This window comes from Coloeus monedula (genome assembly GCF_965178545.1).
Source record: "Coloeus monedula genome assembly, chromosome: 3".
Classification (NCBI taxonomy): Eukaryota; Metazoa; Chordata; class Aves; order Passeriformes; family Corvidae; genus Coloeus; species Coloeus monedula.
Window position 1 is genome coordinate 12371986 of NC_138783.1, and position 20024 is coordinate 12392009.

General features: G+C 36.3%; 1 protein-coding gene across 1 annotated transcript in view; it reads right to left on the minus strand.

Moving 5' to 3' along the window:
- The window catches only part of TMPRSS15 (transmembrane serine protease 15), a gene marked incomplete at both ends in the record, with an annotated part of 51065 nt that overhangs the window by 28567 nt on the left and 2474 nt on the right, over positions 1 to 20024 (minus strand). Inside the window, 11 exons of the mRNA XM_082279023.1 lie at positions 659 to 796; positions 1671 to 1780; positions 4486 to 4594; positions 8949 to 9068; positions 10931 to 10972; positions 11289 to 11330; positions 13628 to 13672; positions 15421 to 15563; positions 17837 to 17878; positions 18711 to 18778; positions 19068 to 19198. Coding sequence (XP_082135149.1) covers positions 659 to 796; positions 1671 to 1780; positions 4486 to 4594; positions 8949 to 9068; positions 10931 to 10972; positions 11289 to 11330; positions 13628 to 13672; positions 15421 to 15563; positions 17837 to 17878; positions 18711 to 18778; positions 19068 to 19198 — 990 coding nt within the window. The remainder of the gene's footprint in view (positions 1 to 658; positions 797 to 1670; positions 1781 to 4485; positions 4595 to 8948; positions 9069 to 10930; positions 10973 to 11288; positions 11331 to 13627; positions 13673 to 15420; positions 15564 to 17836; positions 17879 to 18710; positions 18779 to 19067; positions 19199 to 20024) is intronic.

Here is a 20024-nt window from a genome sequence, read left to right on the forward strand (position 1 = left end):
TCACTTTTGTTCTCATATTTCAGTATCCATGGTGCCTTGAAATGCACATCTGTCAGAGCTTCCACATGACAAGAGCTTGCTGGCCCTCTGGATGCTTTCTGCAGCATACTCCATCCCAGCCACATTCCCTGTTCACCTCCTGCTCCAAATTTAGCGGCTCAAGAAGCCTTCATTTATCCAATTGACAAAGCATGAGTCATATTGATGGATTTTGTTGTCACTGTAGATTTACTGCATCCAGACTTTTCCTAATGCCATTTTACTGAAGCAGGTGTTTTCCTGAATGGTATTTGTAACTGTTGTTCTGAATGTTTATTTATAAAGATATTGTGGTCAATGATTTCAAAGTGTCGATTAGTGAACAGACTGGCTGAGAGGAATCTGATGGAGGTATGGACACAGTCTTATTTACACAGATGAGCTTTGTTAGACATCACCCTACTGCTAGACACAGGCCTGTAAACCTGTGAATGGCCTTATTGAAATAATGTATTTGATCTTTAAAACAGTATGAAATTTTTCAGAGTGAAACTAGTTAGTAGACTGAGGCCAGAAAATGCTGCTTCCCTTTCCACTTCCATTTTCTCAAACTGAAAATACAGATTCACCAAACTTTTGGAATAAAAAACAAACACACACACACACAGAGAACACTTACTTTCTAGTTCACTTGCATTAAATGCAGTGTATGTTGCATTAAAGCCATTATAATTCTCTGAATAATCGGACATAAACTGTGCTGTAGCCTCATGGGAAAAAATGTAAATTGTTTCAAGACTGGTCCCTGACAGAGAAGCTGAAAACAAATAAGAAAACATATAGTCAGAGAGAAAATAATCCCATGCAGATTAAAATCTCCAGTGTTGTCACAAAAGCACAGTGGACTAATTTATTGAGTCTTATGGATGTTTTCCCTGTTGTACTGTGATCCTACTACAATAGCTTCAAACCCCTGAAGCATTTAGCTGTTTGGCTGACATATAAATATTCTGCATATTCCATCTCTCATATCCATCAATATGGATATCAGCTAGTCTTTTAAAGTTTCCCATTCCCATTCTCTACCTGCTTCCAAAAACAAGGATAAAAAATAATATATCTTTCTGACTTTTCTCTCTATGTTCTATCGTCAGTAGATGTTTTCCACCTCTGATGGAATTCAGCTGAATTGACTGAGTCTTGTGAAAAATGGGTACAATCCCCGTTTTCAGAGTAGAATATAGAGACAGAGATAAGGTATCATCAGTATGTTAAGATCTAAGGAAAGCAATGCCATACTTGTAATGATTTTCAGTGAGTTTGGTAGCACTTCTCACAGTTCAGTTTAGATGCTTTAGTTTTATGTTACTGTGTGTGATATTACAGGAACTTCTGACAATATATTTCCAATGAAACATGGACACCACAAGATGATGAGGCTGATGAAGTTATCAAGATCATTCAAATAAGATCTTAAAAAACAAGTTGAATTTCTTAATGTATAAGAGATGCATTTATCTCATCAAATTTAAGGGCAGACAGGTATATTGAGATTGTCTAACAGGGCAACTTTACACAGATCCAGTCTTCCTCTTAAATGTATATGTACAACTTTTTATACCTCAAAATACTTATTTTACCACTTAGATTCTATTAATGGAAAAGTATTATTAGTTGAAAAATAAACTTACCTCTTAAAACCTTGTTTTCTCCTAATCCTTCAAAAATGCTCAATGTGTCTGTATAGGGTTGTGTTTCAAAAGAAGTGAAGTTCAGTTTAATGGACAACCCTTGAGGCACTCTAAGGCAACAAGACAAAAATAAACTCAAAACTGAAAATCTATTCTTTGACTGTAGTTAACTCATTGAAGTCAATGAGTGCTTGAATGATGTTAAGTTCAGAAGCAACATGAAATTATATTAATCAAGGTTACTAATCAAGATGACCTATTTGTCTAAATTTTAGCTTGTAAAATTGCCAAAGGAATTGGGCATAAACCTTTTGTAACAGTGCATGTACACCTTTACTCACCAGAGTTAATTATATTCTAGAAACTGAATGTTCTGAACTCTAGAATGTGATTATCAGCTCTACAATGGGTTTTTCAGATGGTTTTGGTTGGTTTTTTTTGTCCTCTGCATCTCATTGAATTGCAATCACTTTTTCATACATGTTACTCTTAGGTATCATCTCACTGCTCAGGTAGACTTCCCAAGGCCAGAGGAAGAGTATCAAGATATCAATATGAAGAGCAAGATACCAAAATCTCTCTCCTGTAAGTCCAAAACACTGTCTCTCATGACAAAACCAGGATTTGCATGCAGATTTGATGATCTCAAACCCACACATTGAGAAATTGTTATAAATCCCAAATACAGAAAGTTTAATGACAAAACTCACTTGAAGTAAAATGTAAAAAAATCTTGGCTTTATTTTGCTACAGTTATGCTCTTTGAGTAATCTATATTTAATTTGTTCTCCCATTTGCTTTCCACTAGACATATATGGTAGTCTAAATTCTAAAACACTTTTATGACTATCATCTTAGCTACCACTATTTGCTTTTTTCTGAAATTGAGAGACTCAATGAAAACAGGCTTTCAACAGCAATCTGCTGCTGCTTATCAGTAATGATTAGTAGAGAAGTGTGAAGTAAATAATTAAAAATTTTTGCCTATTTAAATTGTTGTTGTGGTTTCTGTTGTTTTATATTTCACCAGAGGGAAGAAACAGCCTTGTTTAGAAAAGAGTAGAACATAGAGTTGAAAGTTTCAGGAAGCTAAACTTTCAGGGAAATATTGAGCATACTGCTGTTTTAAAAGGACAGGAGACTGGATCTTCATTTGGAGTTAAATGGGGTGAAAATGTAAAAGCTCTTCCTAAAGGTAACGGGGAAATATATTTATACAAAGGCAGACACAAGAAAAATCCAGTCTTGGATGTATTATAGGTTGCCTTTTAACACATTTTTATAGGGATAATAAAGACCATGGGTTACTGGAAAACCTAAAATGTTCCCTCATAGAAACAACTCTATTTGAAAGAAAGACAAAATTTGAGTGCCACTTAGAATTTCTTAGGCCTTTATTCTCACCATTGCCAGATTTTTTTTAAAGCAGATTAAGTGGAAAATAAATTCAAATGGTTGTTTTCGTCATTGTTCAGTCTGCAATTACACATATCTGCATAACCTCTACTGTATTATTTGCAATTGCTCATGATTCTTTCCAAAATGAAGCTTTTATTAGCTACGTACCTGGTATAGATATCTACCTAATGCAATGCTGCTTGCAGCTATAGCAGCACTTGGAGCAATGTTAACAGTTTAGAAGGAAGGAAGGCCCTTGGGCCATGTTTATTTACTGTGCTCAAATTCTGCAACACCGTGAAGTGAGAAACAACGCAGACATATTCTGAAGGACAAAATCTTGTTCTTTTCCTGGGACACACCCGTATTTTAAAGCCAGGTGTTGCCAGTAATTATTGGTGAACAGTACTGCTGAAGATGAGGAGGAAAAAATGTACTAAACAGAAGGAAAATCAGGACTTCAAGGTAAAGATGAAAGTTCTGAACAAAATCAAAGCCTAGCATTTTCAAAGGAGCCTTTGGAATGACAAGTCCAAACCTTTTCCAATTTTAAAGGCAATTTCTTAATCTCCTTTGAAATCTCCCGCCAAATTAATACTTCTAAGAATCTAAGAACAGCCATTATTACAAAACCATAATAAGAATTACTGCCTTTCTAAGCAGTAACTTCTGAATTGGCAGTCATAGGAAGGATTTTTGGGACTAACTTGTGATCAAATAATTTTTTTTTAGATATATACTTTAGGATGCAATTTTTTTCATATAGTGTGGCTATCATTTTTCTCCCTGGCCTATGAAGTGGACCTAGAGTGTCAAAATCAAACAGCTTTCCCTATCTGTAGGTATATATTTGCAATAAAAAAATTCCACTTCTTGTGCCTAAGGCTTAAAAGGCATTTGGTGCTATTATATCAAATGCTAACTATGCAATTCCTTACCATATTCATAAATTACATAAAACATGGGTATTCTTAACTCCCAGATGAAACCTGTATCCCCAAATGACAAAGGAATTCTTGAAAATCCCTTCTGTTAAGTAAGAGTTACGTCATATAAAACCATTACCTGAAGACTACTATTTAATGCAATACTTTGAAAAAAAATCTTGCAATTACTTTATGTGATTGATTTTGAGTTTACACATCTGTTCCTCTGGATGCATATAACACAGAAGATTTCTCAAAATCATACCTAAGGACTTCTGTAAGTGGGGAAATTATTGATATAATTATGGAGCCTATGCATGAAGGTTTTTAAAGAGAAGTTACATAACTATGAAGGAGAAAATGGTATTACATATTTTCTATGCTGGAATGTTTGGGAATAAAAGCAAATGGCATAAGACTATTGTGGAGGAAACAAGATCACTACATAATCAAAAAAATGTTAGGTACAAAATTATTGGAAAATGGCTTACACTATTATCCATTGGCAAGAAATATTTTCATTATATGGCTTTGGATAATTCATAGAGTGAAAAAATCCAGAGGAACCAGTCAACATGAATTTTCCATCACAAACTGCAGCTGTAAAGACATAATGAAGAACATTTGTCAGAATGACATTTGAAAAACAGAGCCGGAGCCAAAATGAGGGTGACCCTGGATATTGGTTTACATGGATTACCTTGGAATTGCTTTGTAAGCAACAGTAGGAAGACTGAGTAAAATACACTATCAACTTATTCCCATTTCTAATTCTTATCAATATTTGATCTCAAAATATTGTATGAGAAGAAAAACAGTACAGAAATTTCACTTTTAAATTAGATACAATGCAACTAATCCAAACTAGTCTAAACCAATTCAAATAATTCAAATCCCACAACTGGTTTTAGTTAATCCAATTATTTCTTTCATTTTATTCTATACTTTTATAAGGAGACAGGATCTTACCTTACCAGTTCTTATCTATAGCTACTTTAAATCAGAAAACTGTGTTTGTACTACCAGAGACAATTTGATATCATGTGAATAAAAGCAAAAAGGGATATGGTTGACTACAGTTATCTCTACTTTTATGAGCTTCCTTGTTCGTCGCCTTATATATTACTGGGTACTCAAAGAGATAAGTGGATCTCCCAAGTTTCCTGCCAGCTATTGAATTCATTCAGCTGAGGTAAATGTCATCCATCATCATCATCTATTTTTTCAAAGGCCTTTTATTATTTTTATTTCCTTGGTGTTGCTATTCCATTCTATGAAAGTTCTTCACTTTAAAAACCAGTTACTTAGGAAAAAAAAGGTATTTTTAAGCCTTAGTAAGATTGGAAATGATAATTCATGTAGAGTTATTTTATTTCAGCAGTCACTGAAGAACTGCTGAAGCTTTTGCTGTGTCTCTTGAACATTATGTTAGGAATCTGTCTAATGATGTTTTTTCTTCAGTTTTTCAAAAAGTATCATAGACTTTCACGTAAGTATAAAATCAGTAACACACATGATTATCAGGAGAGGTAAGGACAAGTTCATCAATTTGAGGTAGATGATCAGAAATTAGATAGAGCTTTTCATTAATTTCAGAAATGAAATCATACCTATAATGACTGTCCCAATTACAAATAACCAATCATATTGAAAATTAAATGGGAATTTTATTGAGCACAGCCCTCCTCTGGGAAATGACATATATAAAAGAATAATTTGGGGCTCTTTGCGTGTTCATTTTATAAGTGTAAAATTCTTTCTGCCTACCACTGTAGCAAACACAAAATAAAAATAAAGCTTTGTTTCAGTCAGCCATACACCATTAGTAAAGACTGTGCAGGATGAACATTGCCAACACGCCTAATGCTTGAGCTGAAATACAAACATATTCCTTTTTGCAATCTTTGAGAGGAAAACAGAACAGGTAAGTTTTTAAATACATAGAGAAAAAAGGTCCATAAATGATAGTTTTTATTCTGTATTAGCATTAGAGCTGGATATTGATATAGAAGTACTTTTTCTCACCACTTTAATTCATATATTTCCTGTCCTTGCCAATGAGAAGAAGAAAATTGGTGTGAGAAGAAGGAAAGTGCCCAGCTTGCTATCAATGAAGATTACAAAAAAGTGGTGCTGTTTACAAGTAAGACATAATCTGATCTAAAAGGAATCTTATAGGATGGACAAAAATACAAAAGATAAGCATACTGTTCTAATAAAATCAATGGCAAGTGTTGGCTATTCATTTCTGTTAGAATCCCATAATGGGTTGGGTTGGAAGGAACCACAGTGGATCATCTGGTCCCACCTCCAGGGTCATCCCAGAGCACATTGTGTCCAGAAACTTCTGGAATATCTCCAGTGAGGGACTCCACACAGTCTCTAGGCAATCTCTTCCAGTGCTCGCTCACTGCACAGTGAAGAAGTTCTTCCTCATGTTCAGGTGGAACTTCCTGGGTATCAGTTTCTCCCATTGTCTCTTGTCCCATTGTTGGGCACCACTGAGCAGAGCCTGGTCCATGCTCTGACCCCTCCCTGCAGACACTGACAGACATGGATGAGGTCCCCTCTCACTCATCTCCTCTCCAGGCTGAACAGGCCCAGCTCCCTCAGCCTTTCCTCATAAGAGAGATGTTCCAGTCCCCTATTATTATGATTGTTCTTATCTTCTTATTGTTTCCTTTTACTTGTTCCTTATCTCTTAAGAGACAGTGAGTAAATTGAAACAGGACAGAAAGACTCTGGAAAAGGTCCTTAGGCAGGTCATCCACAGCCTAGCAATAGTCAGTGCTTAGTGCATCAGGAATGAGCAGGAAGAGAGCAGGAACTGGTCCTATTTCCCTAGAGAACCTCCCACTGCTTCCTCCTTGCAGGGAGAAGGCAGCTGTGGTCAAAGATGGGCAGGGTCACGGAATTCATTACATTTGGCCTCTTCCTGGAGCCCAAAGAAAAGCTGCAGTTGTTCTAAGGAGACAGGAGATATCCTTTGTAGGAACCACTTCCACTGCTTCCCCAATATGCCTCTTGCTGTCCACTTCTATTTACTAATGTTCCACACATGGGACATTATGAGGGCTTCATCCTGTTAGCCTTGAATTTGAGGGAGAAGCTCCCCAAACTGGTCAAATCAAGCCCACATATTTCACTTGATAGGGCCTTTCTCTGCCAAGTGCAGTTCATTACTTTGTGATTAATCTCTCTCAGTGCTGTAGTGATGCTGTGAGGTGGTTAATCACAAAATGATAGTCTAGACATATAATAACTGCAAAGAGTCTGCAGAAACCCCTCCTGGGATCAGCCTCCAGTCTCCCTTTCCATACCCCTACGTGCTACACGGCTGCTTTACAGCAATGCCAGTCATTATTAGTTGCTGCTGTTCAGACTTCACATTTCTCTAGAGACCCTTTCACTGAAATTGCTAGCTGTACTTTTGTGAAGCCTTTTGTTACTGCACTGCATTGCAGAGCCAGAAAGAAACATTTCAAGTTAATTTTAATCAGTAAAACAAGAAAATAAAAGGTCTTCGATTTCCTGAATCTCTTCTGAGAATCTGAGATTTTACTGAATTCTCTCTAATGCAGGAAAGAGATTACTAAAATTCACTTTTTAATCCTATGTTTTTAAACCATTGACATATTATGAAATCAGAAATACTAGAGGGAATAACAATCAAGATGAAAAACAAACCAAGTGTTTTAAAGGACAGCAACTCTTTGGTATGCAAGAGCACTTGTAGCATGAATTATGAATTGGTCATAAATCTCAATGTGAAGCTCTGAAAAACTTCTGAAAATCTATACAATTTTAGCTTTCATATGACCATATTAAGTTTCTCTAGGAATGGGACAAAAGTGAAGAATTAGAGGTGGAAAAATTGGCAGGTATCCCAAATGTGCATCCAGGTTCTTACCCCTCATTCCACTGGTTTTGTAAAATCTGCTAAGATACTCAAATACATAAAATTAGAGAACGTCCGAGGTTTTGGATAGAAAAGACTGAAAATGTAACATAAGAGACATGGATCAACAATTTGTCCTTCAGCCAGAACTGTACTTCTGGAAGGTTATGAGCCAAAATTGCTGCACTAATGGTAACTGACCAAACTGCTTGGAAATACCAGGCATCAGTGAAGATGAACAGGGCTAAATCATCCAGCTCTCTGAAGTGGACTGTAACTACAGCTGGTTTCTCTACAACACTGTTTTTTTCCTCTTGTCCTGTCACTGGTTGCCTGGGAGAAGAGCCCAACCCTACCTGGCTCCACCCTCCTGTCAGGGAGTTGTAAAGATTGATAAGATTCCCCTTGAGCCTCCTTTTCTCCAGGCCGAGCCCTCCCAGCTCCCACAGCCTATCCTCACATGACTTGTTCTCCAGCTCCATTGCCCTTCTCTGGACCCTCTCCAGCCCCTCAATGTCCTTCTTGTAGAGGGGGGGGCTCTGTAATGGACACAGTACTCAAAGATAAGAGAGAGGCAAATAACTCATTGCACTGCAGGTTAAAAACTCTTTGTGTTAAACACCACTGGGGTTTCAGATCTATAATTTCACAGAATCACAGGAGGGCTGAGATTGAATGGGACCTGTGGAGGTCATCTGGTCTGAACATTGTTTGATGTCACTGATGCACAACTTCATAGTAAATTTCTATATAATTTTGTAATTTACATAGTATTTATTTTATTAATATTTCTATAGTAAGAAACAAATTCTGGAATTTTATATTTAAATAGATTCTAATATTTCATTATTTATTAAATATATTCTTAATTAGTGAGAATTTGAAAGGAAATTGTTTCCTCTTGCAAGATAAAGATTATAAAAATCACTCTCATTATTTTTAGTAGAATTGATTTGGACTTCACTGTGCACTTTATTGCCCATAAACTATTTACAAACTACTGACAGTTTTAAGCATGTTTTAAAAAGACTGATTTACAGGGGTTTACATTCTTACCACATCGTTTTTCAGATTCATCTGAACCATCTGGGCAGTTCAAGACTCCATCACAAAAGAAATCTTCACTAATGCAGGTTACACCATCAGCACAGAGTTCAGCAGGTGGCAAACACTCAGCTGGAATAATAAAGATGAGAGCAGTAAGAGCACAGCAGTAATGCAGTCTCACTACAAAGGAAAATTGACTTACCTCTGGTTGCTTTACCACAAATCAAATCAACCACTCTTTTGTGTTTTACAAAACTGCATTTTTAGAAGCCTGGAATGAAATATCACATACTAAAAAGATAAATTTGCCACAGAATGGAGAAATTTCTCAGAAGTGAAATATTTTTTGAAACTAAGCTTGAAGTAGGGCTGGAAGAAAATGTCTATGAATTCCTTTTTTTTTTTCCTTTACACTAATAAACTACTTTATGCAATATAATAAATGACATTTTCCAATTTCTTATGTTCGAATAATGTGAGAAAACTGTACTTTGATTTAAATAACAGTGAAAAATCTCTGGGTTTAGGTAAATACAATTCAATTTTATTTCTTCAATTTTAACACATCAAGCTGTTGCACCTCGTCATGCTAAGGAATCTGATTTTTTGACCAGCATATCTTAAAAAACAAGAGCCTTTTAGACTAGATTTTGAAACACCAGAATTATTAGAAGCCATACTCTTGTTAGATTTACAAATTAAATGTATAAGTTAAGAGCAAATTTCTGCAAGAAGAAATGTTCATCTATTGCAAACAAACTCTTTTAGTCTTTAGAGGGTTTTGGTCTTAGACATCTGCAGAATTCAAGTAGGTCCTATTAAAGTGAATAGAAACCTGCAGCTAAAGTAAGCTTTGGATAGCTAATAATTTCAAAATTCTTAAAGTTGCATTAAATTCTATAGAACTATTCACAGAGTTCCTTGTCTCTACTTCAACAAATTCTTACAGGAAAAGGTCAAAATTTCTGATGCAAGAAGGAAAAATAGTAACCTGTAAAATTTCATTTTCTTTCTTTTTTTTTTCCATAGGGATATTATTCTGTAATCAGATTAAGTACGCTATCATATTGTGTATCCCAGACTGACATAGGTGGGGACATATAGCAGCATTTCAAAGTGCTTTGCAAAACACTCTCGGTGTTGGCAATGCAAACGTTACAAAGCCAAAAGATTTGCCATGTTGCATCCAGCTGGAAATTAAAATGAACCAAACATACTCCAGTCAAGTGTTGGAGGTGACACAGTGCCAGTGAATGAATTTCCACTGATGAGCAGAGACAAAACTGTGCGTTTGAGACCCAGAGCAAAACTTCCGACCAATAGCCCAGGAATAGGTTTTGCAGCAGCCCAACAGGCAAGGAAACATTGTTTACATACGACATGATCAGTTTTGGGTTTTTTCAACTCGGAAAACTAAACAGCACTGCCACCTCCTGGATTGATAGAAATCAACTTTTCCTACTAAAACGTTCTGACTTCTCATTTAAATGGCAAATTACCGTAAATTGTGCTGTAAGTGCTATATTCAATTAAACGAAGGCGGTACACACATAAGAACTGATCACTTTAGACTGCTTGTAGATGTCATATATATTTCACCATGTAAGATGGTGGGAGGATGTTTTTCAAAGATTCAAACACCTTCAGCTTTCTGTCTATTTGAAGTCGTACTTTGCTATCAGTTTGTTTATTTTGTTTTCCTCATAAATGCCAAGAAATAATATGAAAAAAAAGAGCAGCCAGCATTAGTGTCGATGTGTGCATCAACACATGTAACACATGCAGCATTTTTGTAACTTGTACAGTTTTAGAAGTCCTTTCTCTTTGAACAGGTCTCCTTGGTCTAAGGTAAACCTGCATATCCTGCATTTGCAGGAACAGAATATGAGGACTGAATGCTGTGAGGAGAGGCTGTACATGAGCAGTGCAATTCTGTGATCTCAGATTGTTCTGTGTAACCTCCCTGCTCTGCCACACGCACAGTTACTTACCCACAGTTGTTGAGGACTCGCTTGTGGTGAGTAGTCCTGAATCTGGACAAACACAACCCGAGGTTAGAACTCTACTGCTTGCTCTCTGGGAACACCTCTGTAGTTGCTTGGGCAGAATTAAGCAGCAGTTAATCTGCTTTTATATCTGCACTGTTTGCTCCCCACACTCCCGGTAATGATATGGTAATGCCAGCCTGAGTGGCTTGGTCCTGAAGCTCAAGTGACACAATAAATATAAGAAAAAATTACATGAAACCCAAGTGTTTCTATAACTTTAAAAGATTTCTGTCCTCCTTCTACCTTCCCCCCACTAAAATAAGAGCAATTCTTTCTTGGCTTCCCTTGTAAAAGTTCTGACCTGAAGTTGGTGTCAGGGAACTTGTAATTAAACTCGTGGGATCTGTTGAAACAAGACATGTTATGACAAATTTAACATTAGTACTAAAAGGTAAGTGTACATTATCTGACAAATAATGTTGCTCTACAAATCAATTAGGAGCCTCAAACCAATCTAGTATTTGTCTATTTAAATACAGGTGTATATATACATTCCTGTGCATGTACATATTTACACATGAACAAATGCCTAAGGTAAATAAGCAGATTTGTATTAGTGATAGTAAACTGCAAAACAGGAAAAATGGAATGTGTATTTGTGATTGCTGCAACAGAAGTTCCACTTTATTAAGGATGCACCTGGTGTTTCCAGCTCCCAAATTATCTTTTTTCTTTTTCTCTTTGAATTTGCATTAGCATCCCTGTTTACTATTTTTACTTCCTAAATTAAGACTCAAATATGTGAGTAGGATGATGATGTCTTCAGCTGAAAACAATCCCCATGTCACTACAGGTAATGGATCCTGAACCTCAGTTTATAAGATGAAGGGCAAGAAGGAATAAAGAGTGAGATGCAGTAAGGCTTTCTCTATGGCTTGTCATCCGTCAGTTTTGTGGGCAGAAGTTGCTGACCACTGGCCATGAGCAGCTTACTTTTGTTAAATGTTCGTGCTCTCCCAGACCTACTAGTGCACAAACTTGCAGGAGGAATTCCTACCAATTTTCTATCAAAACATGCTTATTAAACAAATACTATTAAGTTAAATTAGGTCATTCTGGTTACCATGCATTCTGTGTCAGCAAATTTAAGGATACAGTTTCTTTGGAAGAGAGAGAGGAGAACAGGGAATGGATGGACTGTTCTGACAGCTACTGTAGACAAAGAAGCTTAATTCATGCCTTCACATATTTTTAAAGAGTTATACACATATGTATATCAACATATCTGTTGATAGATTTACTACAGGATAACCAATTTCGAAGGTATTACATGTTCCAAGACCTAAAACATAGATGCATGCAGGAGCAAACAGTTCTAGTAAAACAATTATCAGGGAGCTACATCTTGAAGACTGTTGAAAAATTGTGGTTGTTACAGACGTTCTCAAAAGTGCATGCACAAGTTGAAAGCAAAATCCCTACAGGATAACGCAGGGCAGTGGCAGAGGCAGCAGTGATATAAGCATAATTACTAGAAAATCTTGCTAAAGTAACATGTTGAGATGGCAAAGGATGTTTTCAGGGTCAGCAGAGCCATAACCCTGCATCCAGCAGATGTAAATGTACTGTATGGAAAAACTTGGGTATATAAGGACATTTGGACTGAAACAGAAAGAACAAGGAAGCAAACAATATTAAAAAACATACAAAAATTACCTCAAGCAGACACAAGGCCAAGGGAGAAGAAATTCACACCAGGAATATTGCTGCCATCTCAACCTGGCATGCTGACAATTCCCAGCTCCCTTCCCCTTTCCTCTGAAACATGCCCCTATCTCCAAATTTTTGCTTAAGGATGATTAGCAACATTGAATTTAGGACCCAGGGGAGCACTAAGATAGCATACCACAGGAAGTGATAAATAGGAGAAAAAATTGTATGTTAGCAGTTTAAACTGTATCTTTGGGAATAAACTACAGTACCTGCACACTTTGTACTATACACATTACTACATTACTACATCAGTAGGCCTGTAACCAGACTAATAATAACTCTTTCATAACTATGGCTGTAATTAGAATGTCAATAAATATTTGCCTCCCATATTCATAGGGGCAATTGCTTAGCTTCAGGTTTGGTAGCCTGCCCTGGAGAGTGTATGTGATAATTTGCATGCAGTTTGCATGTGACTACCTGCACCTAGTGCTACAAAGTGCTTATTGTATTATTTTTCTCTCTGGCTGACCATTGGCAGATTTGTGAGACCAAGGTAGTTTTGTCTGCTTCATATCTTATCATCATAAAACTTCCAGGGATAGTGGAAGGAAAGTCTGTCTGTCAACATTGCTCAGTAAATCAGTAACCACACTATGAGAGTAGGACTCCCCAGTGTAATCTACTTCCCTAAATCCACAAAAACTTCAGCTTGCAGCTCAGCTGGTTAATGGAGACTCAGGTTTTGGTTTGATGCCCTAATAAGCTCTTACAGTTTTTTTTACAGACTGCAGATCACTCACTGCTTTCTCAAATAGTCAGAAATGGTGAAAGCAGCTAATTATCACTGAATGGACCCTGGCAGTCAAGCCCCAGCTGCAGCCAGGGCAGCTTTACTAAGCTATAAGAGCTGAAACAGCAAGTTTTATTTTCCTTCATCTTGTATTGGTAACAAAAATTAGTGCCTGTTTTGTGAAAGATACTGACCTGATGAGGTTAAAGGCATCACTGTAGTGGGATTTTCAGCAGCTACTGGAAGAAAGCAAGTTCAGTATAAACTTCTTTTATAGAACAGTGTCTGGTTTTAGATGACAGAAATAAAGATTAAAAAGAAACTGCCTGTGACTATTTCTCATTGAATCACTGTCAGTGTCCTGCTTCCCTCCTTTTGCCTATCTCCCCCTGTTCCCAATCTTTTCTCAAACTCCATGATCTTCCCAAGGAGGAAAGGTCCCAAAAACGATTGAAGTTACAAGGTTTCATAGCCACTGCAATCCCTTTCAATCCTCAATCCCTATTCATTGTATTGCATATAGAATGTCTTCACCTGGGAAATCTCTCTCTTGAGGCTTTTTATTCTATAGAGATTTTCAGAGCACCTGTGTCTTATAGAACAGTATTTAGAAGAGACGAATGAGTGAAAATTAACTTGGGATAGTTTACAAGAAAGAAAGATACTTTTAATTGCAGTGAAAACTGATTTCAAGCAAGTCACACCTGTGTTACACCTCTCTCCCTCTCTGAAATAAGAATGTCTCTGGCAGAACGTATTGATATACACAATGCAAAAGTGCCACATATTATTGTGATTGTTAATTAGTTACAATTGGTTTATTGAAGCACTCCTGGTGGAAGGGACAGGTGATATCTCATGTGAAAAGAGGCATTTTGATGATCCAAAGCAGTAAAAGTTTGACTACTTCAAAGTTCATAAATGGATATAGAACCTTTTAAGAAGCTCTTCATTATTTTTATGGCATTTTTGACATATAATGAGCAATCAATTTCCACAGTGTTTTGCAGTAATTTGGAATAAACAAGTAGTAAAGAGAATTAAATATGCCAAGACTCTGAATTTAGCCTTTGAATACCTGAAGTACTTAGCAAAAAATGCACCTCTGTGTATAGAGTAAGAGACATGGCATGCCAGATTCCCACTCCTCAGTTTCTACTTAATAGTAACTCCAGCAGGTCTTCAAATGTCAGCTAATCAACTTCTGCTACAAAGAATTCAGATTGGTTTTTAACCTCATCCTCAGTGAAGGGCTGTTTTGAAGCTTTATTCAGGTAAAAATAAAAAGGATGCCCATTGATCTTGAAGGGCTTCCATTTAGGTTTTGATAAATTTTTTACTACTTACATAAAATAACTATATCTGTCTATTTGCAGGATTTAAAGCTACTTAGTCCTTAAAGCCTTATTCCTTTCTCCGCCCACTTACATTTACCTAAGCTCTACAGGAATATGGAGCCAGTTCCCTGGGTGCACTTCTCCAAAATCAGTTTGTTTTTCTTCCTGACATATTTTCAATAAATCAATTTACTTTACTCTTTGCGAGTCTGAGTCCTTTCCTTATTTTTTAGCAGAACAACATTATAACTGTATTTACTTATGAAACAACACAGTTGGGGCTTAATTGCTTTAATTAGAGGGCTAAAAAGATTACAAATATTATGTTTCATAAAAGAGGTGAGATTGTGTGGTTTTCACTGGGAAATCACTACCTTGCCCTTTACTCCCTCCTTAGTGAACGTACACAGTGCTGGCTCCTATTTTCTAGTAGAAAAGGTTGTAAATAGTTCTCCCAGCTGCTACTGAAAGGTCTGTAACGGAGGAGGAGGGCACCCAAGAGAAAAAGTAACAACCTGATTGCTGTTTGGGAGCCAAAGCTTTCATTCCTGCTACCTGTAGTTCTTAAGGATTTGTAGAATCAACAAACAAACAAACAAACAAAACCAACCAAAAAAACCCCACCAAACAAAAAAGCTTACTAACATTACCTGTGATTTGTATGCTGTTCACATCAATTTTCAAAGTCTGAGTAGGATTAGGGTTATTTGCAATGACACCCACAACCAGCTCATTTTTTACTTTCTCAACTGTTACCATCTGGGTAAAATAAAGGGTGATGATCACAACAACACTAGAAATACAAAACAGAGAAGTTAATTAGTTATTCAAGCTGATGAAATAAATCTGCTATATGACCTATCATCTAGACAGTATTCATTCTAACAGTGGCTCCATTTGCAAAGGCAGATTGTTTTTTAAGTATTGGCTGGCAAAGTTGACTCATAAAGAAGCACCTCTTAATTATCAGGTAGGTTTGAACCTTGGAGAAACTTTGTTCTTTCTTTATCTACCGTTACTTGCACTGTTGGAAAAAACCAAGACAACATTCATTTCAATTGCTGCAATGGAGCTGAACTTAAGGGAAACTAAAGTAGCTTTACTGTCATTCAACAGGTCTATTAATTTTAGCCCTAACATATTAAAGGTGAACCTTGAAGTATTATGAAAATTGCATAATACCTTCATGTGGCAAAATATAATACAAAGTGACCACTTCTACAAAGTAAATACCATCTCTAGATTCTTTATTTTTTGCAGATCTGCTGTGTGATTGCTTGGATTCTCACAAAGAAACAGTGATGGCTGAAAACAGAGTTGTTTAGAAATTGTGGTTAAACTGCATTTAACTTCTATGGGGTCTGAATTTTATCCAGAGTGTTTTCTGTTTGTTCTCTCCCATCCTTTCTAGACACTATTATGAAGTTTTATATTTATAGCTAGAGTAAGGTAATGCTGAAGTATGAGACTTGCCAAACATAAAGGTTTTCTTCTTTTACTGAAATTTAGGTGTAAACTTTTTTATCCTTAAACTACCCTTTTGCAACTGACTCAGTAGTGCTCTTTGTAAGGAGTGATTAATCCTGTCGTTTTGCTGAGCATAGTTTGTAGTTTGCAATATGTAGAAAAACTCTCCTTCTTGCATATTTCTGATAACCTCTAGGCCATGCTGAGCAAACAAAACCTTTTATTGCTGTCCTTGTGACTCAGCAACAGCGTTTCAAGGGTGAAATGCCAAGCAGATTGCCTGAAGGGGTAAACACTTTTTAAATTAAAAGAAAGTAACGTCTGAGACAAAGTTATTCAAAGCAGAAGTGAAGATAGATCCTTACTGATGTATTAAAAGCCAGATCCAACATTCACAAACATCAGATTTTCTGTGATTTCTGTGATTGCTGTGTCAAGATACAGGGGTAGAAAGAGTTTTGCCCAACACAGTTATTTACAGTGTAGATACCTAGATTCCCATTGTGGTTCATAGAAAGAAGTAAGCTGTTCTTTGGCATAATTGGTCTACTTCTAAAAAAAAGCATTTAAATTGACCAGGCAAGAAAACTAAAAATCCAGCACTTACAAAGACAGTCTTGAGGAAATTGCTCAGAGATGTTTCCATCTTTGATGCCCAAATTTTGACAAGAATAGTCCCTTTCTTTGTGCAGAAACTGAATTTCCTGACTGGATCTACCTTCACAATGACAACATTTTGGAAGTGGCCTACTCCTGCTGCTGTGTAGTCCATTCCCTTAACATTATATAATCCTTCATAAAGTGATCATACTCCACTTTCTAACTAATTAGGGTTATGTCCTCACTATTCCAATCAAAAGACTGCTCCAATTCAAATCTGCTTCCCATTACTTACTGATATTCCTGGTCAGCTAATATACCAATATCTTGTTCTGGGTTTTTTTGCAAGGACGATCATTCAAATAAACTAATCTCCTTTGCATATTTATCAACTTTATGTATTTACAGCCACAAGAACATGTGATACCACAGAACTATTGATCTGTTGTCATGTAATGTGTACTTTAATTTTCTGGGTTCAACTATGAGACAGCCAGTTATGCCATTCCTTTCTCAAGGTTCTTCAGTTCTGCTGGAATCTTAGTCTTTTGTGCTCTGTTTTGTTCTTGCCTATTACAGTGGTCCTCATACTTTTCTTAATTTGAAACTTGAGTTACTGGTAATGACATGAGATCTGACTCTAGTTTAAGCAGTTTTACACAAGCAAACTCAGCACAAACCAATATCCTTTCCTTTCTAGATAGTTTCTTACCTTTCTCACTCCTTTCCATCTTTCTTTCTAAATTGACAGTCCCAGGGACTATCACTTTTTTTTATCTAATCCTAAAGGAAGTTTTTAGAGGAAAGATATGTCTTGAAGCTTCATCCTCTTTAGAGGGACTTATCCAAATTCTAAAAATGTTTGTTTTGTTTCTTTTTTTTTTTAATTGTTGTTTTTGTTTTTTTTAATCGATACGCTGTCCACAGAAGAACTGTCTAAATTAGTAGCATCATTGTCTCTTGCCCATATTTTAACTAAACTTTGTTATATACATATACCTGGTCTCTGACATCAATCTGCCATGGTCACCTTCAGATTTCCTGTAAAAAAAAAAAAAAAAGGAACAATAAAAAAAAAAGAAAGGGAAAATCACAACCAACACCAAAGGGTTCCCACTGAGACTATAATATTTTTGGACAGGATGGAAGCATGTCCTGGAACTGTTTAGTAATGGGAGATAGTGTTATACATGTTTTGCTGAATCAGGACCTTATTAAGAATAGCACAGATGCAATTAACACTACAGACCTCGCTGTGTAACCTGGACATTTTTGTCAGCTGGCCTTCAGTAGGACACCCAACACACCAGGATATTGAAAATGAGGTCAAACAAGCTTTACTAAATGAAGCAGATCTTAGTGAACCAATTTTATAGAATCTTGTGGACACACAGGCTCCATCTTTTCCTGGTGTCAAATGACAGTCTCAGCTGCTAACGCCCTAAGGAATATGACTTAAGTGGATCCATATCCATAGGGACATATGAGTGCCTGAGCCTCGAGGCTTATGCCAGGAGATTTCTAACCTGAAATTTCTTCTAGATAGCAAGGATCAGCAACCCTGCAAACAGCACCTTGGCAAAAAAATAATTTAGCAGTTCTTTAAAATACAGAGTTTTGTGAGTGGGTCTTGGCTTAGCCTTACTGGTTTGGCCAAGGCATAGACACACATCAGCTTGAGAAGGAAGTTTGCCCAAGGAAACACATTGGTGTCAAACTTAGCACAGTAGCACTTGGAAGATGGAAGATGTGAAAGGGATAATACAGGATGTTACCAAGGATGACTTGAAAATCAGGGTAAGTACTTCTGAGAGAAATATATAAGTGAGGATTTTTGACACTTATTTTCAAAGTTAAATTAAGCTGTACCTACTTGAACTGGGAAATTTCACATCTCTCAAATTTGTATTTCAGATCACTTTCTTGAAAGATATTTTGTATCTATATGAAAAAGAGAAATCTTGAACAATACAGGAATTAAAACCACACAAATTCTCACACTACAATCATGGTTTTAGTACAAAATAACTTTTTGTAGAGTACACAAGCAAGGCATTTCTTTGATGATTCACTGATTTTGACAAACAAGGAATATATTGAGTTCTGACCAGGCTTAGGACCTGAAATATCTCTTTTTTTGGAAAGAAAAAGCCATAAACAGCAGTTAATGTTAGGGAATTAATGTACCTATAAATACTCTTGAATTAACCACAGGTTCATAGGTTCTTACCAATTTTTCAACATCAAAGGCAAGGACTTTGAAATCAGCTGATGAACTGTTTTGCAAAGCAGGAGTGAAAGATGTGCCAGAGACTATTTTAAATATTCCCATATAGTCATGAGTATTCACATCTGCTTCAGCTAGATAATTAAAAATAAAGGTGTTTTAATCATATAGAAAGAAATGAAAAATACTGCATTAGATTTCATTCCATACAGATCATCAATACAATAACTTCTAGATTTTTGTTTTGCTTTGCAATCGGAGTCATTCTGCCTAGTCCTGAGTTTAAAGAAAAAAATAGACTTTTTTGATGTTTACAATAGTTACAACTGTAATAATACTTTTATGAATACTATTTGCCCTTTGTTCTCACTACTTTCAATTTTGTTTTAGGTGCTGTTTTCCAGGAACACTGTGAGTAGATAAAGGATACAATATGGGCATACAAAGGATATGCCCAATTATGTCTAACACGAGGGACAGAGATACATGGGAAGGCAAATAGTGAATTATGAGTTTTTCATATGTTCCGGATTAAAAATATTGTGAATTATTGCCTCACACTTTCTGTATTTGTGCTATGCCCTTTTTCTTATCTGTAAGCTGGTTTTGATGACGGCACTGGAAACATCCAGAATAGTTAAACTATTTTTGACCTGACCTTTTTCACCAATACATGAATGAAATTCTGGGAGAATTTATAAAGAAATTAGATAATTGGTCATTGCTGCAAATTTAATCTTGATTTAATATGCTACAGGACATGAGGTATACATAAAATAATTCATTATGCAATCAAAACTTATTTCTTCACTGTGTAACACACTGGAAATTCTCAGAAAATAGCTGAATTAAAGTTGAATGATAGGAAAGGCCTTTTGCTTACCAGTTGCAGTACCAGTGGTATTTTAGGCTGTGTTTGAAGGCATTAACACAAAAACAAGTTTTAAGACAAAAGCAGAT